Raw genomic sequence first — 24842 nt, 5'->3', positions numbered from 1 at the left:
CCATACATTTTTATCAAATGATGGTCTGCTTACCTACATAGGTTAAAGCAATTCTCTATCCAAACCCGAATCTCAAAGAAATCTAAGTTTCTTCATGGAAGTGAAGAGGGAAAAGAATGAATCCTGTTGAATTACAATTCGAGGTGGTTCCAGAATTTCAAAATACACATAGGGGTGTTCCAACGGTGAAAAGGACTTTACAGAGCATGAGCGGGAAGGGGATGCAGACTCCAGGATTGAAAAAAAATAAGGATTGTTGTGCAAGGCACAATGCCTTTATCAATGCTCTAATAACCTACTTCTAACAAAACATAAATCTAACCACACACTCAGAAGTGAAATATGAAGTAAAATGTTTTTTGACAGTTTGTTTTTCTCTTTTATCCTAAAAACCTGATTTTATTTATTTTTATATCTACGGAAATGAATGTATTATTTACATCTATAAAATGGTGCTGACAAATATATTTTGGCAGCGTCAACAAAAACTTAATCGGTCATGGACATAGGAGGACAATTAGAAACATTGTCTGTACCACACAGAGATGACTTCTACCACAGACATAGCTTCAAACTAGAACTGTCAGGAACAGTTACAATCAGAAATATGCCATGCAATCAACAACACCGTTCTCATTACGCTTTCTAAAACTAGTTTACTGGAAACCGGTTCAAGAAACCAGTTTGGAAGATCGCTTTGCTAGTGTTTCCATTTGATCACCCGACAGTGGATTTCAAAATCGCTTCACGTAAAGCAATCTTGTTGCTATGGAAACATTCTCAGTGGGCTGACACGTTTCACAAGAAATTCAAAACCCCAGTGTAGACATTTTACACCTGTCATGTGGAGTAGCGCGCTCAAGCAAAGATCGCTTCCAGAAATGGTTGAGTCCTCATGCTAAAACCAGTTTTACGAGGCAAAGCGATCTTCAAAAATTCATCGCGAGGTGGCTTTCTTAACCAGCTTGGAAGATCACTTCCAACATCGCTTCGACCGTTCTCATGACATGTTAAACTAGTTTCCACTAAACTAGTTTTAGGATGGTAGTGAGAATGGTATCAACCTCTCTTAAAGACATGAACCTATTGACCTTTATGTCATTTTTATATAATGATTGCTATCAAGGGAAATGGTATCTAAGTTTTAGCTAGTCTCTATTTGCCCAAATGTGCATCCCTAGGATGTGTGTCACTCTCAGCCAATCCATGGCCCAGGGGTGTATTCTTATTAGCCATTGGGTGTATTAGCATCGGGTACATGTACAGTCCTATTCCTATCCCAAAGGTGCATCCTTATGCCCAGGGTGTATCCTACTAGAAAAAGGATGCACTCCTGTTACTATAAGCCCAGGGGCATATCCATTTTTGCCCAGGGGTACGGTATTTCTATCATCCAATGGTACATGTATATCCCTATTATCCAAAAGGTCTACCCCTATGAGCCAAGTGAGTATTAGCTAAGGAGTTTAGCCCAGGGGTATAACCCTATTTAAAGGACAAGTCCAACCCCAACAAAAAGTTGATTTGAATAAAAAGAAAAAAATCCAACAAGCCTAACACTGAATATTTCATTAAAATTGGATGTACATGTAAATTAAAAAAGTTATATTTCAAAATTTCGCTAAACTTCAGAAAAACGGTTATATGCATATCCTGGTCGGTATGCAAATGAGGGAACTGATGACATCACCCACTCACTATTTCTTTTGTATTTCAATATATGAAATATTCAAATTTTTCCCTCATTGTCCTGTGAAACAAAGTTTTATTTCTCCCTGAACATGTTGAATTACCACAGGTTAACATTTCATGGTTCAGTATAAACGTTGGTCCTCATTGTCAAATCTGCAAAAATTTGAATAATGTATAATTCGAACAATGAAAAACAAAAGAAATAGTGAGTGAGGGACATCATTGATTCTCTCGTTTGCATGTGGCTTAAATTGTACATATAACTATTTTGTGAAAAATAAGCAGAACTTTAAAATGTCATAACTTTCTTATTTTACATCCAATTTTGATGAAATTTTCAGCATAATGCTTGTCTGATTTTTCCCATATTGATTCAAATCAACCTTTTTCTAAGGTGAACTTGACCTTTAATTATCACAGGGATGCATCCATATTATCAAAGGAGTGTACTCCTATATGAGCCAAGGTTTGTATCCCTATATAAGCCATGAACGGATGTATCCTCATTATCCCAAGGGTGTATTCAATTTAGCCTATCAAATGGGGAAAGACCTTGATATTTACAACAGAACTTTCTATAGGACAGCATTTGTTATTCTCCAATGTATTTTAGCCAAAACGGAGTGAAATTGAAACTTTTTTTTCTAATTTTCATTTTCTGCTCCGATTTCATCATGATGTCATATTTACGCTCAAATATCATTTATGATATGATTTGATTACATGCAATGTGCAAAGGACAATATTGTATATGTAAGGCGTTCTGAGAAAGATGTCATACTAAAATCACAAAAAAAGGCTCCCTAAGATGGCAATGCACAGATTTCTCAGTCTGGGAAGCCCTGCCTTGTGAATGCAGAGTTGGTATTGTCCTCCCGAAAGAGATTCTAAAGTAGCTCGTAACCATTTTGGCATGAAAAGACTAAGTTCAATGATAGGATTCGTAAAAACTGACAAAACATCTAAGCACATCCATTTATTTCATTAATATGCATTTCATTATTTGCATACCATGGTATTCTTTAATAAAACGACAAACTTTGCTGCCGACAATTTACTATTTAGCTTAAAAAGAATTATAGATCCACAACACAAAAACATATTTCAAGTTTCATGTTCCAAGGTAGGGTGAGCAAGATTCTAGAAATATTTTCATTCAATGTATTATTATTTTGCTTGCATTGTACATACTGTCAGATTTTTCATTAAAAAGTGCCAAATAACATAATAATAATGATGATGATAATTTCATTTTATTCATTAATGCTATGAATTAAACTTGAACTTTAAAATTAAAACTAAAATCCAGGGGCTGAAGTGTTCAAATTAATGTTGATTAGAGAACTATTTTAACGGCGAATCCTAAATTGTTGAAAATAATTCTCATAAAATTGGAAGTTCAAATGAACTGTATAATATAGACAAGGCTCCACACTAACTTTTTTCTTGGTGGCCCAAACAATCTACCAAAATCATCAATTTCATATTTTTGGTGGCCCTAAAACAATAGAAAACATAACAATTTATCAAAACTTTGGTAGCCCAACCGGGCCACCAAGTGTTGGCTTTTACAAAATTTTGGTGGCCCGACTCTCATTTTTGGTTGCCCCGGGCCACCGGGCCACTGCTAATGTCGAGCCCTGATATAGATTTTAGACATGTAAAAAATTCATTTTTGCTATATACTTCGTTTTTTTGCACAAAAATAAAAGAAATGCAATCAGATTGGATTTAATTAATTTTCAGCAGGTGATTCAAGTAATGGATTTTCAAAATATTTCATTGAGTCTTGAAATACTGCTACAATTGGTGTATTATGACTGACTGGAGGTTCAAGAATACAAGGTGTTCTCTGGTTGGGAAATTTATACTGATCTACCCCAATTAGAAAATACCAGGTATTTCTGCCGATGCTGCAAAAGTAAATACTTGTAATATTCCTGATTGAAAATATCCACATTCGCAAGGACTTTTCCAGGATCACAGGTATTCACACAGTGTAAAAGGAAATAACGAGAACTCAACAGCCTGATCTACGTGCGCTGCCGAACTACTGCTTTTAAATTACGCACCTCGCCTTCTAATCAGACCATACTGCGCATGTCAAAAACCTTCCAAGGACTTTAATACCCATGTGCTTCTGGTCGGTGTGAATATGAAAATTAATTATTGGGTATTTTGAAGCAATTTCTTGTCCAGGCATTCTGGTGCTCGAATTGGTTTGAATAGGCCTACGCCTAATAGGTATCTTCAAAGGAAAACTTTTTTTAATGTAATAAAGTTATTTGAGACTACTGAAATATAATGAAGAATTTTCATGTTGCAATTGTGACATAAGTCAACAATAAGAGCCATATTATTGACCACCTCTGAACCCAAAGGAATCCTTTTCTCTTTTTGACATTGTTAAGAAAACACATGTATATTACATGCATATATCACTGAAGGATCGGGTCAGGAATTCAAGAAAAAAAAACAAATAATATGATATTCAAAAACTCACTTTATCTAACGATGTGTTAAAACCTATTCAAATAGGCCTTCCTATCATACAACTTTCATTTTTGGAAGTGGAACTATATGGACTGTCAATTGGAAGAAGTCTATCACTGTTAAATAAAGGGGTAAATGCAGAATGCAAGAAACACCATTCTGGGTTTCCAAAATGACAGTTAAGCAGAGAAGTCATTTTACATAATGCTTATTGTCATAAACTATTATAAAGGAATTATCTGTATACCTCATGTAACCTTGAAAATTGTATAGGAATCCTTAGTTAGGAAAATAGTGTCTGTAGCTTTAAATGCTTTAATGATCAAAAAAATGTTTTTACGGACCTAAATACGAAACCCCCTGTACTAACTAACTATCCATCACTCTTTCTGTCAAGACATTTCCATTGTGGAGAACTGGGTTGGTATCACAGGACCATTGTGAGAGCAGAGAGACATTCCAACCTAATTTTGTTTAGCAAACTCTAAATTGAGGATGATTAATAGTCTACTGCTCACATACCAACAGGGTTTAGTTGAAGCCTCAAGAGTTCACGTAATCACTTGGGATTACTGAACTTTTGGAGGAGAAAGAAGCAGAAAAAACATTTACAGAGGCACCTCAGGGCTTGAAAGTAACAGACATTACAATGCATAGATACTGCACAATTAACATACTAGGATTAACTATCAAGGATTTGTTATCAGCCATATGGTAACTTGGTAAAATATTTGATTTAGAAAACCTTTTAATATTTGATTTCATATTTTCTGTAACAAAGTAAAAAAAAAAAAGCAATAAATATCAAGAATCGGTGGGCTACTTTCAATCCATCTTGTAACTCATCAAGTGGAGCGCCTCTAGCAGTCTCGCCTGCATTATGCGATTTGATATAGCAGCAGTGCTGATCTGAAAACAGCTATTGAATAATTATTCACAAAGAAAACATTCATATGATAATAAAATACTATGTCCATTGACCCAAATGACCTATGACCATGATCATGTGACCTAAAAATATGTGCAAAATGATAATTCAGACATGTAGTACTTGATTACCCTTATTTTTAATGTCTATGTTTCATGAGCTAGATGCATAAACTTTTAAAGTTATGGCAATTCCACAAATAGCCCCAACATTACCAAATTGACCCTAAGTGACCTTTGATCTTGGTCATCTGACCTGAAACTCCACAGGATGTTCAGGGATACTTGATGGCTCTTATGTCCAAGTTTCGTAAACTAGATTTAAAAAAATGTAAAAGTTATGATGACTATTCCACAAGTACCCCCATCATGGCCCAAGTTTGTTGATCCTAAGTGACATTTGACCTTGGTCAGGTGACCTGAAACTCAGGCAAGATCTTCAGTGACACACTATTACCCTTATGTTTCATGAACTAGTCCATACTCTTTCTAAGTTATGACGACATTTCAAAAACTTAACCTTGGTTAAGATTTCAATATTGATTCCCCAACATGTTCTACAGATTTAAGTTCCTTGACCCTAAATGACCTTTGACTTTGGTCATGTGACCTGAAACTCATACAGCATGTTAAGTAACACTCAATTACCCTTATGTCCAAGTTTCGTGATCCAAGTCCATATACTTTTTTAAGTTCTGATGACATTTCAAAAACTTAATCTTGGTTAAGATTTCAATGTTGAGGACGCCGCCACCACCGCAGCCGTTGGAAAAGCGGGGCCTATATTCTCGCTCTGTTATGCAGGCAAAAATCTTACCATCAACATCGATGGTAACCAATATGAGAAGTTGAATACCTTTGTTATCACTGGCCGTTAAGGTTGCCATGGTAACTGACAATGAATTTTAAAGCTTATGTCATTTCAAATGACATATTGGCTCAGATATCAATATCTTACACATGTGTTCATAAAGCTAAAACAAGATTGTAACTTTCAGCTATACGCATGACTGCACATTTCAAAATTCATGCTTATATCAGAGCTCAGATGATTCTTTGAACTTATTCTTTAATATCATGAGGAAGCAAAAGAAACCTACCTAAGAACTCGTCAAAACCATGGGCGGGTGGGAGGTACCTCCCTTCACGCCCCACACCGAGATGCCACTTGCCAACCATAGCTGTGTAGTAGCCACGCCCCTTGACCATTTCTGCGATGGTTTCCTCACGGTGTGGAAGGCCTCCAGACGATGTGACATTGAAGACACCAGGATAGATCCCAGATCGCATGTGGTAGCGGCCGGTAAGAAGAGCAGCTCTGCAAAGAGAGATAATTTCTTTAAATTTTATAAATATCTCTTAAGATGCATCATCAAAAGTCAGAGTCCCATTTTCTTTTCCAATAGGAATCATGCAATCATTTTTTCATCATGAATCCTTATATTGTTGTCGTATAACAGTAGGGAATGCGGACAAGAGGCTTAGAACCTTTAAAGCTGGATCCCTCATGAAAGACATGGCACAGACTTTTAGTAAAGTACATGTACCTCAATACTGTACAATGCATGGTCTGCCATCTGCAGATTGGTAGATGGCCAATCATGTTGCCTAATGGCATGACTGATCTGTCCAATACGATGTAGGGTCTAATCAACCTAACTTCAAGGAATAGCAATACAAAGATTGCATCTTTTGAAGAAGACTTTGACAGGAATGCCTGCTACAGATTCATTAGCAGTTACCCCTCAATCATAATCCTCTCTTTATTTGTTTATATTGAATGATATTGTATGTTTCAATATTGTATTTTATTTTGAAAAAAGGGTAAATACTGGATTTCCTCCTGAATCCTGATCTGTCCATGTAGTCATAACCATTTAATGGTGAGGGCTATAGAAAAATAGAGGAAGACATTGTAAACCTCCTAAAACAGAGGCAATGGCATATTGGATATCTTTACTAAAAGGATTTCTTTTTTCCAGCTTGTGAATTGGAACAGAGTAAATGAAAGTTGTTCATTACCATATGGGCTACTACTGAACAGTTTATAAGTCTGTCCCAATGATACAAATTTACAGCATCCACTTTTCAACCCAATGGCTGGCAAAAAAAGTCATCCATATTGTGTTTCTTTTTCTCAGTCAGTATGACTCCCACATCAAAATAGCATGTTCATGTGATATTTCAGTCTCTTTCTTCACTTTTGCAAGACATCATAATAAATTAAATACAACGTTCAGGCATTCATTACCCTTTGAGATGATAAAGGATTATCTCCCATTACTCCACTCTGAAAATGAAATCCCCTATTTATAGTTGTAAAATTCAGTTTTGCTAGCCTCTGAAATGTATGTGTTCAGTGTACTTTAGCGTAGGTTAACAACCTCCTTGTGTTCTGAAAAATGGCCAAGCAGAGCCGAAGTGGCATCTGTGACAAAGGTAATTGAATGGTATTGACAGAATCAATTACTTGCAAACATGTAGTCGACACCTAAAGTATATTGTTGCTTCATCTCATTTCATGCCTTGAGGCGATAGGGATGATAAATCAACAACATGAAAGGGAAAATTACCCCAGTTAAGCCCAGATATATCACCAACTTAAGCTCCCAAAGACATCATTTACCCTCAAAGTTAAAAGCCAGGATTCTGACCTGAATATGAATAGAAATTTGATGTTTGGGTACTGCTGTTTCTCTTGCTGCAAGCCTGGCCAAGGGATATGGGCCATGCATTCACTAAGCCGCTCTAATCCGATCTATCACCCTGAAATCTTTGATTTGTAAGTCAAGTTTGCATGGAGGAAATGAAGGGAAACTGGGACAATAGTCAATTTGTCACAACTGACTGATCCTGTTTACCGTATCTATTTCAGGTGAAGGCTGCAATGAATAGACTTGAATCCTATCTCCACTATCTCTCATGCTACAGCAAATTATTTCAAATGACTTGAGGTCAGACCCAGAACCTGTATTATTAACACATGATTACAACACAAGGAATATTGTATTTTCCCCATTTGCTCTTTTCAAACAGGATACATTCTATTTCTCTCTAGTAGATTACTGCAAATTATGGAAGACTTGGTAAAATTAAATCAGAATGGCCAGAAGCAAAGAGTCCTTCGGACCATAATAATTTTGTGAACCTGTATTTGCCAGCAACCCTCTCAGTCACCATTTGCATCTACTTTCTTAAACTAAAAAATAGTGGAAACCAGTATAATGATCGGGAATGCCATCTTAGCATGTAAGGATAGGGTATGAATGTTGGGCACGCTACTCAGTACACTGTGTTGAGTTCATGAACATTACCAACAAGACCCCTTACGTGAATTGGCTATGGGAACCGGTCAGGAGATGGTTATGAGAACACTAGCAATGCGATTTTCTAAACTGGTTTCCTATAACCTGGCTTGGAGGAAACCAGTTTAAAATGTAGATGAGAACTGGGTCCCAGGTCTCAATATTCTGAGTAAGTTGAAGCAAGGTGATTCAACTTACAAGTAAGATGTCAGTGGGAAATAGTTTTCCACAAATTGACAAGAGATTGATGCAACAACTTTTAAAAACACGTACTGCATCATAAAATGAGAACTAGTATCATGCCTGCAGCCAGGTGCTGCTCAATCACATTTTATACATTGTATACGTAGCTATAGAAGTGTCATTGTTGACAAAAATTGAGAGAAAATATATCCAATGGGTTATTACCAGTAAATAATTTGATTCATACAATACCCCCCCCTCCACCACCACTACCACTACTACTGGGACCCACATCCCCCACCCTCACCCGGCACCCCCTCTGAGTGTGTGGGTGTATGTGTGTGAGTGTGAAATCATGCAAACATTTCAAGCTTGCCTCTTGTCACTTACCACAAAGGGTCTAAAAAATTGGGGAGGAGATATTTTTCTTTCCCAAGCCCCAGAAGTGATGAAAGAAGGAGGAATTAGGCATACATTCCTCAAAATATACATGTTCAACTATGAGGGATAAATAAGAACAGAAATCAGTGAGCCTTGATTTTTTTTCTGAGGGAACTGTTTAAAATGGGGAAAGACATGTATGTCTGGAAATTTTGGTATTTAAAGGACAAGTCCACCCCAATAAAAAGTTTATTTGAATAAGAAACTAAAAATCCAACAAGCAAACACTGGAAATTTCATCAAAATCGGATGTGAAATAAAAAAAGTTATGACATTTTAAAGTTTTGCTTTATAATTTCACAAAACAGTTATATGCACATCCTGGTCAGTATGAAGTTCTATTGAAATAATTCAAATTTTCTCCTCATTGTCAAGTGAAACAACAACCAATTTCTCCCTGAACATGTGGAATTAGCATTGTTTAATACTATATATTTCAGTAAGGTTGGTCCTTACTGTCAAATGTGTAAAAAAAAAATTGATAATGTATAATTCAAACAATAAAAAAATAAATAATGAATGAGGGACATCATTGACTGTCTCACTTGCATGTCACTGAGTTGTGCATATTACTGTTTTGTGAAAAATAAAGGAAACTTTTAAACATCATAATTTTCTTATTTTAAATCCGATTTTGATGAAATCTTCAGTGTTATGCTTGTTTCATTTGTCTTTAAAAAGGGGGGCTCAATTATACAGAAATAAGCCCATCCACTCCCTCTGCTGTGCACACTTGTCAAATATTTTATATCAAAGATTTCTTATAGTTGCACCAAACCAGACCAAAAGTTTGAAGAACAAATACCAAATATGTGATAATAAACTCCGAAATTTACCTTGGCTTTTAAAGTCACATTTTTGCATCATTTTCTGAAGATACATTTTCTCTCCAAACTTTTTACACATTATTGTGGTCAAGCATTTATACAGCCAATATAGTGGCAATCCCTCCTAGGTATAAGGGCTTGATCATGCATGCTGAGGGTCGGAAGCGACATTAACAACATATGCAGAGGGAATTTCTCATGCATAGTATATGACAGTTTTTCTAATCACTCACAATAATTCTGAGTTCATCATCAGCTTATGGGTTGTTTTGTTATTGAGATTCATATATTCAGTATCTGAACACACTGTAAATCATGTGCGTTTTGTATATTTTTGTAACTTAAGCAGCTCAAAAAAACATGAGATTAAAAAATAGGCCATAATTCAAAAGGGGAAAAGTAGGCGTAATCCTTTGATAACTTTCCTTCCTTTATTTTCCTTTGAAGTTCATACAACAACATTCAAAGATTTCAAAAGGCCTGAAGGGGTGCTTTTCATACCCACCCAATCTCAGAAAGTATCTGATCAAATTTCCAATCAGGTGACCAGGGGCCTGTAGCATAAAACTTTTTACCTGAGAAAACTCTGGTAAAAACTGAAAACTAAGGTTAGTCTGATTTCTGCCATTGACTTTTACACAGGGCAAAAACCCCGGTAAAAACAACCAGAGTTTTCTCAGGTAAAAATTTTTATGCAACGGGCCCCTGTTCTGCATTTAAATGTGCTTCAAGCTGGTATAAGCTAGCATAGTACATGTAGCTAATGACTGGCTGGTTGCTTACTTATTAAGTAATTGAAAGCTACATGTAGCAAACCATAAAATTTGGCTCATTTCTATGCCTGCTTTTTACAAACTTATAAAGCTACATGCATCCGCTCGCTAGTTATTAGCTTGCTGCTAGCTAGTTATTGTGGTTGGCCGCGAGCTTGGAATTTCTGTGAGGGCGAGCAGAAAACACAAGGTATTTTCCACTTTTGAAAGTACTTGTAAGTACATCTCTTAAACAAAATAATTCCAACTTAAAAATAATCGGAGCAGTGTGAAAGCAAATTATATGAGTTTGAGATATGATATGTGACAAGGAAAATGTGCACCTTTTGTAAGGGGATGCACAAGGTTTGGGTAAATTGCAAATTCGTCTACTGCCAACTCATCCACTCACGACATGGTCTGTACTTAGTCTAATGCCATTCCGTCCATCAACATTTTGTCTAACAACCATTTGGTCCGATCATCATTTCATCTAATATCCATTTCATTTTAATTCATTTTCCACAATTAACACTTAGTCCACTTAGATCAAATGGTTAATCGACTACATGTAAGTAGCTATTGGACCAACTGGTTTTATGAAATGGTTAGTGGACAAATTGGAAATAAACCAAGGTTTGTTTCTACATGTAGCTCTTAACTAATAAAATCTGTCTAGTTCAGTCAGATGGGGGGGGGGGCTGCAGTTTGAAAAGTTTTTCCAATTAACATGTATTTTTATAATCAAGTAGGTATGAATACACCTTGATTTTGGATCAGGCAAACAAGAATTTTCTCACAGCTATGAGGGAATACACAATGTAATCAAAGATCTTATCAAAACACACTATACATGTACTTCCCACTCAAAATTAATTTAAGATATTATAGAAATAAGCCAAAGGTACCATGATTATCACATTTTTTTGTTGTCGGATGAAAAATTTTGATGTAAAAGTATGAGGCTAAGTAAATCATGTATGAAGGCCTACTTTACACTTAACAGTTCAACAAAATCTTTGCTCTCTGGAAATTTTAGCTTAGCAGAAGCTCTCGGGTCTGTATCTATGGACCTCCAAAGAAAATACACCACTTAATAAAATTGAAACATGAAGAAAAGGTCTTTACTGCACCATCTGTCACTTCAGCAAATCAAATTTTCTCACAAATTAAATTTACAGTCTACAATGTAAGTGCCACACAATGTGATCCAACATCACATGGTTTATTTCCAATTCGTCTAATGCCAATTCGTCCAATTGCCAACTCGTCTACTATCATTTGGTCTACCATCAGTTCTTTAACTCCCCACATGTTCTACTTTCATTTAGGCTAATGCCATTCCGTCTTTTAACCAGTTGGTCCAATAGCCATTAGTCTATATACCATTTGGTGTAACTGGACTAAGTGTTTGTTGGGCGAAATGAATGAAAATGAAATGGATATTAGACCAAATGGTTATGAGACGAAATGGTCATACATGAAGACAAAATGGTGATTAGACAAAGTGGTGATTGGACCAAATGGTTAATGGACCAAATTGTTGTTAGACGAAATGTTGATGGACGGAATGGCATTACACTTAATAAAGCTAAACCATGTGGTGAGTGGATGAGATGGCAGTAGATGATTTGGCAATTTACCCATCACATTGGTTCCAACTAAAATCAACATCACTTTGGAAGACATGAAAACATCATTATTACCCTTGTGACAACATGCCATCGTTTTGAAGGTTATCGCCATTTGATTGAAGGTGTTGATGATGACTGAGGCAGGCATATGGAACAGCTTCATATTTCAAGTTTTCATATTTGGCAGGGAATGGCATTGACTTGATATACAACATGTATGACATAATCTGTTGAGAGGCAAGAGGATCTCGAGCATAACAAACAACCATGTCATGTGATAAAACAATGCTCATCAGAGTAGATGAGTAGACAAGATATTTCGTCTGTGCAAGTTGGGAAGAGACATCTCCTCTTCTTCTTGTCCTCATCAAGTCAACTTGGACACCCATCATCCCATTCTTCTTTTGTCTCCTAAACCTGAATTACAAGTACCTCATCACTTTGGTGCACTTTTTAGCTTTCACAGTATTTACACATTTCAGCTATATATAAGCTGAGAGTGTGATCTCATCAAATCTCTCATGTGGGGGCGTTGTGGAGTGGTGGTTACGACGCTTGTCTTCCAATCTGAGGAACGTGGGTCCGATTCCCATCCATTGGGTATAGGTTCGATTCCCATTCAATGGGTGTTTTCCTTCAGCAAGAAATTTACCCACATTGTGCTGCACTCAACCCAGGTGAGATGAATGGGTATCCAGTAGGAAGAAATTCCTCAAATGCTTGAGCACCTACATGTATATGGGCAGTGCAGCTAAAGCCAGGGTAATAATAGCAGCGTTCTGTATCCCCATCAGACAAAACGTGCTTTAAAAATCCAACTATTATTATTAAATCTGACAGTAAAAAATTCTTGTGAAAATTGCCAAATTTTTAGTAAATCTGATCTTCCAGTTTCACCACAATCCTCTATATTCCACTATGTATATAAGAACAGGTTATTGTAATGAGTATGAGTAATGACTACATTTTTTGAAAACTTAAAAACTGAAAATATCTAGTAGAGGCAATAGATAAAGTATTAATATCATGTGAAAAGTATGCCTAGAATTGGTAGAATCAATGTTATTCAAGACAACAGAGTTTCAGCTAATTATCACTTTCAGATTATTTCATATCAGACAGAGTCAATGCACTTCAGCAGCATGAAAATTATGAAATAATAACGTTATTATATAAACATTTTGTAGATAATAAAGTATATTCTTACCGTGTTTACACATTGACTCGGCTCGGGGGTTGAAAAAAAATCAGAACTTTATAAAAAGTTTTTACAATATCCTACACAGTATCGTGAGAAAGCATATAACAGATTCAGAAATTATGTAACCTTAAAGCTTAGACAAGCTAAGAGTAATTTTTATTTCAAGAAATTCAATGATTTCAAAGACAACACAAGAAAGACTTGGCAATGTATTAATACAATTTTGGGAAAAAACAAAAGCTCATCTTCAAGTATTAATTCTGTAAAACTGAATGGTGAAATTGTAACTAATAAAAAAACAATTGCAAATGCCTTTAATGATTTTTTTGCTACAATTGGTACTAAATTGTCTTATCAACAATTTAACAATTCTAATACTAATTTTGCTTCTTATCTAGATGACCCCAATTTGGAATCGTTATATCTCAAACCAATAAAACCAAGTGAAATAATTGATATAGTTTTAAAAATGAAAAGCAATACAAGTTCTGGTCATGATTCTATAGGTATCAAAGTTGTCAAGAAAATCATTCGTTTACCAGTCATTTGTGAAAATCTTAGTCATATTTTTAACTGTAGTATATCTACTGGCAAATATCCTGACTTAATGAAAATAGCCAGAGTAACACCAATTTACAAAAAAGGTGATACGAGTGAACTTAATAATTATAGACCAATCTCTGTACTCTCAATATTTGCTAAAATACTAGAAAGATGTATGTATAATAGAGTTGTTTCTTTTTTTGATAAACTCCAAGTTCTTTTCTGTACTCAGTTTGGTTTTAGATGTGGGCACTCCACATCTTCTGCAATATTGGAATTGATTCATAAAATTACGCAAGCAATAGAAAGGAAAGAATATACATTAACAGTTTTTATTGATTTGTCAAAAGCTTTTGACATTATAGATCACTCAATTTTATTTCATAAATTGCATTACTATGGGATCAGAGGTATTGTTTTAAACTGGTTTCGAAGTTATTTGTATGAACGACAACAATATACAGTTATAGATGGTATGGAATCAAAATATAATACAGTAAGATGTGGAGTGCCCCAGGGCTCTATACTTGGTCCCCTTCTGTTTTTTATTTATATAAACGACTTGCCAAAATGTTCAACCTTATTAAATTACATATTATTTGCAGACGACACCAGTATTTTTCTTTCTAATCCTGATCCAACTCAACTTATCAATACCATGAACACCCAATTAATAAAATTACATCAATGGATGTGTGCCAATAAACTGATTTTAAATGTAGATAAAACTAACTATGTAATATTTGGTACACGTAAAATTAGTAATAACATCCCAAATATTCATTATAATCATCGTATTATTGATAGAGTGTCAAGTACTAAGTTCTTAGGTGTTATTATTGATGATAAGTTGTCTTGGAATAATCATATAAGTCATCTATGTGGTACCATATCTAGAAATATCGGAATTCTTAGAAAATTGTCATTTTTACCCAGAAATATTCTCAAATTATTGTATCATTCTTTAATATCTTCTCATTTAAGTTATTGTTCCACAGTGTGGGGCTTCTCATCAAAATATAATCTCAATCGTATATTTCGTCTACAGAAAAGGGCACTAAGAGTTATAACTCATTCTCATCATTTACATCCTTCTTCCCCTCTATTTTCCAAAATGAATATTCTTTCAATCCATAGTATTATTTCTTTACAAACTGGTTCTTTCATGAATAACTGTTATCATGGTAGTATGCCACCATCCCTTTTAAATTATTTTATATTGAATCGATCCATTCATTCTCATAATACACGAAATAGATGCAAATTTCATCCTCCTCTGTGTCCAACTGAGCTAGCCAAATCAACCATTTTTTATCAGGGCCCTATACTGTGGAACAGTCTACCTGTTAAACTTCAGACAGCAAAGACATGTAAACTTTTCAACTTTAATTACAAACGACACTTACTTTACACTGAGCAACCCCTTTCTCTTGACAAATAATCATAGCCTCTCCCTCTCTGTTTCTTTCCTCCTTCTTTCCTGTCCTGTCTTATGCTATATGGATGTATTTTTATGATTATGTATGTATTATGTTTTATGTATTATGTATTACGTACTATGTGTACTTATGCATGTTATATTGGGCCATCCAAACAAGCCTGATGAGCTTTCATTTGGTCCACCACTATTTTAAAATGTATTTGTATATTGCTTTGTACATATTTTAATTTTGTGGAAATAAATGAAATGAAATGAAATGAAACACGAGAGCCGTGCTCAACACGGCAATTTTATGCTGTGTAAACGCGATCAGAGTGATCCGCGAGCCGTGTCGAACACGGCTTTATCGATCCTACAAAATCGAAGGTTTCAACCCGCGACCCGAGTCAGACTCGGCAATTTTTTCGTGTGTAAACAGAAAGCCGTGTCGAACTCTCTTGACCTAGGTCCCTGCGCGCTTTCACTTTTGGGATTGTTGTTGTTCGCACGGACAAGATTCGATTCCGGCGGTGAATTTCCCGCCTTTAATTTGCGACGTCATAATTCTTCCGTTCGAGATCCGCGAGCCGTGTTGAACTCGCCTTTTCATATGTACGTATGAACGCGATCTCTGATCCCTTCTTCGCAGTCTTCAACCCGGCTCGCGGATTCAACACGCGAGCCGAGTCGATGTGTAAACACGGTATCTATTAAATTTGATGTGTGAATATATGATGTGGTTCTAGACAGGCCTCAGCTTCTCAGCCTTCTGACAGTTCAGTCATGATATTAAACGCATTCAGACAGACTCGAATTTAAGAATACCGGGCATTGCTTGTATCAAGAAATTTAGGCTGATCTACCCATGGACCTATCTACCTGTGTCAGAAAATACCAGATATTTTCAACAATATATTAAAGCAAATTACGTGCAATATTCCCAAAAGAAAATACCAGCTACATAGTAGGTACTTGCCAAAATCATGAATAAGAAAAACTTTCACACGGATTTGTCCAGGGTCACAGTAATTCTTACATTGTGAGAGCATGGACCTACTGCTAGTAGGTCCATGGTGAGAGCAAATTATGAGAATTTGTCTTTGGGCAGTGATTTTGAATCATGCGCCTCTCCTGTTAATAGTCACATCATACTACCTACATAAAGACTTTCCGGAAAAGGTCTGCTTTGGGTTGGTGTGATTGCACAAAATAATTACTACATGTAGGTATATTCAACAAGTTCTTGTAATTTAACAGGTATTCTGGACATCAAGTCGGTCTGAATACACCTTAAGTGTAGGCCCATTTCCTTCATAGAAAGTAGCGAGGCTACTTGAATGGACCTTGTCCCTCCCTACCTTGACAGTCTGAACTTGTCATCTTTGGTCTTTATTTACCCAATGGGGTTTGGATTGCTCTTGACCCTCAAGGTGACACAATGTCAAAGGTCATGTGCTATCAACAATACCTGAGCATTCTCCAAATTTGATAGCTTTGTTAATTTCTTATTTCTCTAAATTCTCTTCATTTAAAAAAAAAAATCTTATTGAGCCGTATTCTTGAGATTTCTTTTGAAACTGATGAGGACTATTTTTTTATAATTTGGGGGCAAATTTACCTTCCACCACGTTTCTCTCCTACTTTTTATTCACTGAGGGAGTTTACACAAATATTCTTTACTATTGTATATGTCCACCCTAGATTTGATGTCGCAGAAGCAGAAAGGAAAATCCTAGATGTGGTGCAACAACTGGAGACAAATTCTCCAGAGACGGTTCAGCTAGTTTAGGGGATATGAACAATTGTGAATTAGAAAGGTTCCTACCGCAATATGTTCAATATGTGAATACGCCAACTAGAGGAGACCGTATTTTAGATATTAAGTGTTATGGTAACATTGCAATGTATAAAGTAATTTCAAAAGCCGCAATTGGCAGCTCGGATCATAAATTCCCAAGTACAGGCAGAAACTAAAAAGGTTTAAATCTGTGTTGAGGAATGTTAAGGAGTGGAATAAGAACAATATGATGGCCTTGCAGTTGCCTGGAATGTACAGACTGGGACAAACTAGTTGATGAATCATCTCTGAATGAAACAGTAACTATAATTAGCGATTACATTAAATTCTGCGAAGATATGACCATGGACGGACACAACCCACAGAATATTATTAATGGAAAATGAAAACGCATTAAGTAATATTGATAATAAAGATAGTGAAAGAAATTTTGAAAGAATTCAAGAGGTGAGTTGTTCGTAGGAAGAAAGAATTTGGATCTGAAATGAAAAATAACTTGAAAACTGGTAATTAAAAAAAAAAGCCTGGGAAAGTCTCAGAAGAATAATTGGATATGTGAAAAATAAAATTACTTCCATTGATAACCCTAAAGTTTTTGTTGGAAACCTGACTGCCTTTTTCTCATGTGTTTAGTTAATTTCAATAGGAACAGGGTAGAGTTAAAAAACATTCAGAGGGTGTTATTAAGCCGTGTAACAGAGCAAGATAGGAATGTTATTACTGAAGGGTTTTTTAGGAAGGTGCTTATAAAAAGTAGTATAAAGCAACAGGGAACGGGGACCCAGACGGGTTAGGTGGAAGAGTGTTAATAGGTGGTTTCAGACCGCCTCGAAGTTCGTCAGTTCCAGGTATTCTCTGATAGGGAAATTTACCTGATCAGAAAATACCAGGTATTTTGGTAATGTGAAAGCAAACTACATGTAATTTCCCCGAAAGACAATACCCGCTAAATAGTAGGTACTTGGCGAAATTACGAGAACCTTGCCTGCTTATCAGACCATACTGCGCATGCTCGTAACTTCAGGAACTTATCCCGTGAAGGGTATGTTTCGGGGCGGTGTGAATGCAGGAATAATTAATGGGTATTTTTCAGCCTAAAAAAGTTCTCGTCTCGTAATCTAAAGGGGATTCTTGTGATCGAGGGGGTTTGAAACCACCTATAGTCATGTAGTCAACAGCTCTGTGGCATTTTCAGTTGTGGTCATTAGATTCACGCACAATTCCATTGTTGTGGAAATCTGCCATCATTTCCCCTGTACCCAAAGTAGCCGAACCAAGACAGTTACACAAATTCAAGCCTTAACACCCATGATTATGAAATGTATTTGGAAGGTTGTTAGAGATTAAAGGAAGAAACAAAGAACATTGTGGACTCGCTCCATTTTGCATATCAAGATAACAGAGGTGTTGAGGTCTTGAGGGGGGGGGGGGTGCAGTCAAATGCATTCTGTACACATGCGTGACCAAATTATTTCCTCAAACGAGTTCTTTCTCTGTGTGAAAAATAAACCCCTAAACAAGTTTTTCGCAGGCTTTATTTACACATTTTGGCCCTTAAACAAGTTGTCGCCAGAATATGACCACAGGGAAAAAGTTTTGGGGAAAAACATACCCTAAACATGTTTGGGTAGTCTTAAAAAAAAAGCTTTGGAAAAGAAAATACCCTAAATACGTTTGACCCCACGAATGACCATTGACCTCTCTTTCAAAATCACCCTTTAATTTATTTCATTTCAGCATGACAATAAATTTTGAATACCTGAATATCTACTTCACATCATCTTTGTGGAGACATATGATGGGGATTTGGGTATGAGAGAGTTCGCTATTACCTGACTTAGGATTTTCCCCCATTGGGAAGACTTTTAACATAAATAAATTTTGAAACAAAATTTTCAACAAGGAATCACATAATGTAGGCATACTGAGAGTCGCTCGGAGTTGTAAACCAAAGTAACCTTTTTGTCCAGCTTAAAAAAAATAGCTTTGCAAAATATACATTGTAGGCATAAATCATTAAAATTTCCATCTTTAAACTCTTTGAAAAACGTCCTTTGGGCCTGTCACTCAAATGTCCAAAGAACAATTCTTGTTGTTGAACGTTGCATTAGTTTCATGACAATTTCAGAAAATATTCGTTCCATTATTGTTTGTAAATATCCCACAGCTCTGGTCATAAGGAGAGCAACCTTCTTGCCCAGATACAAATTTCTGAGCAAATACTTCACAAAATGCTTCATTTCTTCTGATCTCACCTTCCCCTCCTTCAATTGAGTACTGTATTTGCATAGGAGGTGTGAACCAACACAATCATCAGTGCCATTGGTAGGGGGGAAAATGTGGGAGGAAAACGACAAAGAGAGTAAGAGAAACATAGCCACTTTCACACCAGAAAAAAATGTTTGAATGAAAATTTCTGCCCAAAAAGTTCAGTCAAGAGGGGTACTTATTAAAAAAAAACATTTGCTTTGATAGCATCCCCTGTACTAAAATTTTGCTTGTCTACACAGTAGTACACACATTTAAGTAGATCATAGACTAGATGCCTATGTTTTATTTCTTTCCAAGTATTATTTCAGAAAGGCACCATGTCACTCAAAATCCAAACTACATTTGACTATGTATGCATTCTCCGCAAACCAGGCACCAATTCAGCACTCGAATGGAGAGTGGAAAATATAGATTACTGTCTTGCCAAAGGCTACTCTTGTTGGGATCTGATCCCATCAATTTTTTTAAAAACATTTTAATATCAATTTGAATACTCTTAAATGCAAAATGTTGATTTGATTTCATACCTTTCTATGTAATAATGATCCACATTTTCCACACTATGTGTACTTCCATAACATCAATTTGGAATACCTGTACCTCTATGTTTGAATAACTTAAATACTTCTAAATATGAAGTTCAATTCTGAATAAATGATAGAGCAGTCAACAGTTTCTACAGAGCCAAATTGTATCCAATTACAGTGTACATGCCTCTACAATTCATAGGCTAATAATCAGAGGAGTAGCTTTACATTTAATTTAATATATTAATGTAGTTTTGGCAAGGTGCTTGTGTCACCTTGAGCCAATCGAAAGCCAGCTTATGATCATCCAAAAGACCCTGGTCAGGTATTATAACATAATAAATAGATACCCAAAATGTAATTCCACTACACAATGTTTTGTTATATCATGCTGTATTGTGCAGTGTTCAGTATTGATTGCTGTATTATGAGGAAAAGAATCTGGGTAATATAAGATAGCTAAAGTTACTTAACAACATTCATGGACATAGATCAGTACCACATGTAGTACATATATACGTTGACGTTTAATACAGGCATATTGGTGAGTGGTGATCACTCTCGGAGAAAAATGCACTTAAGTCCAAGTAAAGATTTTATTAAAACCAAGCAATCTCAAACAATGAAAATTGTGCAAGTCAAACAGACATACTATTTGTGGGTTCCATAATTTTGCTACCCAATACTCACTGATTCTGTATTCAAGAATCAATAAAAAATTGGAAAATGCATCACATAGGCCTACAACTTTCTTATCCCCGAGTTATAATGAAATATTCACTAAACATTATAAAAAAATAATTTGTATTTATGTATGGACTTGGCCTACAAAAACTTAATGTAAAGAAATGAAGCTCATCTGAAGATCACAAGTTCTAAAATCGCAAATCTTAATGAAGTATTATCTAATGATAATGCAAAATACAAGTAAACAAATTAATAGTCCTCTGGCTCTCAACAGAGACATTACATTATTTCATCCATTTGCTGTTCTTATGTGGCAACTGTGATGCATGAATAACTGCATACAAATGAGACTTCTAAAGGATTGAGATGAATTTCGCTGGTGTGAATAGGGTGAGGGTGGGGTTAGCAGAAGGAGGGTAGTAACCCTTTGGGAGCTATTAAATTGTAAGTTGGTTGAGCCCAAGAAAAGTCATATAGGATTTCATGCAGGACAATGAATGTTCTCGGGCGCTGTTCAGTGTACGGTTCCTGTACAAACCCGAAGGATAAATAAAGATTTCCAACACAGTCACTCACCTATTCATGGGGCCTGCATCGCTCTGGGATACGGCCAATTCTGAAGTGCATTTGCAACAAAAAACATGGAACTTTGATGACTTGAATAGTATTGTAGAAGAAGAGATTTGGGACAAATGTTGCACAAAAGTTAATTCCTTACCCCATATACAAGATCTATGGAAGGAGTATGAGTGAAAGGTGGGCGAATGCAAAGTTGGTTCGAAAAGCAAGAAATGCTGGTTGGTACATGTAGGCCTATCTCCTTGCCACGAGAGTTGTAGATGTTCACAGTTTTGACTGACAGTGACATCAAGTCAAACATCCTGTAAAATTATTATATGGACTAAAAGCACTTGAAAAACAATTTGGCAAAATTGATTAGACAAGAAAAGGATAATGACCACACATTGAATGCAACCATCTATGTTTGAAAATAAAATATCACTCTACGTCAAATCCATACTGGTATCTTTCTTGCTCAAATTTTCACTCCTTTTCTCAACTCTCGCATCACACAACTGGGCCATGTAACATGATGCTTTATAGCGATTGATCATGGAGCTAACTTTTTTATTTCTCTATCGATCATAAACTATAATGCAAAATGCACAGAAGACCAGAAGCTTTCTGTGTTAAGAGCATTTTTTTTATATAAAGGTGGCACACTGTATCTACAAATATACCTGGCCCAACTCCAACTTTGGTAACCACCGACTTGTCTACACTCAGCAGGCACAAACCCTAGGAAGAATCTGAAGCTAAGTAGGAGATTTAGATTTGCTCATGTACTGTGGCTGCTTGTGTCCACCCTAAACAAATGTATTTATATCTTGTTTTATTTTAATCGGTGCTTGTAGACTAACCACTGAATGCCTTCATAAAATTTATATCAAAATCTTAAAAATGGAAAGATGCTGAGAAAAGAAAAACAAGGACATACTATCACAATATAGATCTTACCACTGAAAACAGTCATGTTGCAAATCCTGCACAACCAGTGTAAAGGTTAAATGTACCATTTCTTTTTATACGTCACAACTCACAAATGTTATTTAAAAAATCTTCATTATACTTCTTTTTCAGTATATGTTCCTTCTATAATGGAAGGATATTCATAGAGCTGCAAAAAAAAAAAGATTTTGTTTTACAATTTCACATGACCGGCAAAAAAAAAAACGGTACGGTATAGGGCCTACAAGTGTAGGACTATATTATCAGGGGTGTGTGAATGTTACACCATCAAAACTGCTGCACTAGGACTCATGTTATTCTGATGACACTTGAGTATGGATGAATGCAATCAACAATTTCAACAGAATCATTCACCAGCATCCCAAGGCAGTGAGATCTAAACAAGCTACTTCTTCTCTCCCCTTTCAAAGTCAAACGTGTTATTGTGCCCTCCCTGTGACCGAGTATACTCAGAATCCCCACTCAGAGACAGAGTGTGAAAAGGATTTAAGGCATCAGCCCCTGAACACAATAGTGTCTGTTTCCATTGTTTGGTCCAGCTTTCTTCTTCCTCTGACCACTTCCTACCCACTTCTATTGTCCAAAGACCCAATCGAGATGGCCTCATATGGCCGCAAAAATCTCCTTCACCTTAAACAGTCAGAGATTTTTCCTGGAGAAACATGTTTACACTGTGACTGTGGGAAACAATATGGCCTATTGTCTTTTCTTGAAGGGGGGTAGGATAAATTAGGATGACCCTGTATTTGGGAGTGATGGGAAATTATATATATATTAAATTCATAACTATTTAGATTTTTAACTTGGCTTATCGATGTCCCCCATAGCACACTACACCTGGGGGTGTTTCATGAAAGTTGTCAGCACTGACTAAATTGTCCGATTGTCGGTGCTGACAATTTCAGTGAAATCCTGGGTTTTGATTGGCTGTTAGGCACTTGCCTCTGACTGTTACTATGGTAACTGTCGGAGAAAACTAACTTGTCAGAGCTGACAACTTTCATGAAACACTCCCCAGCTTTCCTGGTAAATGTTCAGTGTATACTTCAGGCCTCCTAAGACCTAAAAGCAATCTAAATACAACGTATAGTCATAGGTCAAACTGTTGAAGCGAATCAATTTGGACAATGAAAATAATGTACTTTTCCAAATATCTACACAATTAGGCATTATGGCATACACATTTAATCAAACTACATGAAACTTAGAATTTTTCAAAGGTCCAAGTTCAATTCTAAGACTCTCAGGTCTCTTCTTTCTTTTGATAACATTTTCTTTTGTATTCTTCCTCTGTTAAGGTCAGAGATCACTGGTATCAGTAGAAATGACTGCATTCAAGACTAAACCATTTCCGAGATAACTGATACATGAAGTCTGTAAAAACCCAACAATAGGCCTACACTCAATATCTAAATATCATGACTTATTTTCTTAGACGGCAATAAGAATAGATTATCACTGTGATAGATCTACATTGTATGTTATCACAAGAAAGAAGAGACTTGATAGTCTTAGAATTGAACTTGGATCTTTGAAAAATTCTAACTTTCATGTAGTTTGTTTGAAAAAAAAATGAAGCCACATGAAATTAAAAAAAATAATGCATTAAAACTTCTATCCAGCTTAATTATCATTGACTTTGTGACAGTGATTGGATCTTTGACAGGAAACCAAATCTTGTATTTTTATATGTAGCATTTAACACATCAAAAGAATCATACACTGACTAGTATCATGACAATTTGACAATTTAAGCACATAGAAACAAATTTGTTTGAGAAAGAGGAACAATTCAATATCAACATGAATAAAATCCACCCAACAAAATCTAACATTTTAAACCTAACATTAAAAGTAAAAAGTTCTAGTCTAGACGATATGAGACACTGACAAACTTTTGATCTGTTCCCGCCCTAACCGGCCCTGGCTGGTTTCATTCCTACCTGGATGGGCTGCATATAGCCGCCGCGGCGTAGAACTGAGTGAACACCTTCCCGTCGCGAGCCAGTCGGTTGAGGTTGGGCGTAGACGACGTTGGGTGTCCGTACACCTGAAGGTCTCCATATCCCAAGTCGTCTGCAAACAAAATGATCACATTTGGACGACGATTTTTCTTTCTCGCATCGACAAAAAAGATCACCATCAACAACAGCAGAGTGCTGCTAAGTAGACGTCTAGGATCCATCCCTTCTACATTAAAGATTTGAAGCACAAGAGTTACTTGTTGATACCCCGCCTTGGAGTTGGCGTTTGCTCCCGATCGATCGGGCGGTGAATAACTACTGATCTGATATCAAGTTATTTTACCGTACCGCGGTATCGGTCGTACGAGTATGGTGCAGGTGCGCATGCCGGGGACGTGGCCGTGGGCCGAGGCTAGGTAGGCTAGGGCTCGGCCGAGGGGAATTCTCAAAAGTTGATTCAACGCTGGTCTTTTGATGGCGCTGTTCTAAAGGCGTGAAATTACCACATCAATATTCCGTCGAGTTATGACTAATTATATGGGGTACACCAGGTTGAAAATTATGTGATATGCAGATAACAATAAATTAGGCAAACATAATATAAAAAACATAACGAAAAAATCATAAAAATCGGAAAAGGAATAACA

The 24842-nt window shown here is 36.2% G+C and overlaps 1 protein-coding gene across 2 annotated transcripts in view; it reads right to left on the bottom strand.

Annotated features, from left to right (window-relative positions):
- The window catches only part of LOC121408846 (arylsulfatase A-like), a 44984-nt gene extending 20459 nt beyond the window's left edge, over positions 1-24525 (bottom strand). Inside the window, exons 1-2 of one of the 2 annotated variants that reach the window (XM_041600515.1) lie at positions 24175-24525; positions 6213-6430 (exon numbers count right to left, since the gene is read on the bottom strand). In XM_041600515.1, the coding sequence (XP_041456449.1) occupies positions 6213-6430; positions 24175-24416 (460 nt within the window). In that variant the 5' untranslated portion in view covers positions 24417-24525. Of the gene's footprint in view, positions 1-6212; positions 6431-7766; positions 7859-24174 lie in introns of those variants that run through there. The other variant, XM_041600516.1, reaches the window with a different exon arrangement.
- Positions 24526-24842: the final 317 nt, after the last annotated feature.

Source organism: Lytechinus variegatus, chromosome 2, assembly GCF_018143015.1.
Source record: "Lytechinus variegatus isolate NC3 chromosome 2, Lvar_3.0, whole genome shotgun sequence".
In the NCBI taxonomy this organism is placed as follows: Eukaryota; Metazoa; Echinodermata; class Echinoidea; order Temnopleuroida; family Toxopneustidae; genus Lytechinus; species Lytechinus variegatus.
The sequence above is the reverse complement of the archived record's forward strand: the minus strand, read 5'-3'. Positions and strand labels throughout refer to the sequence as shown.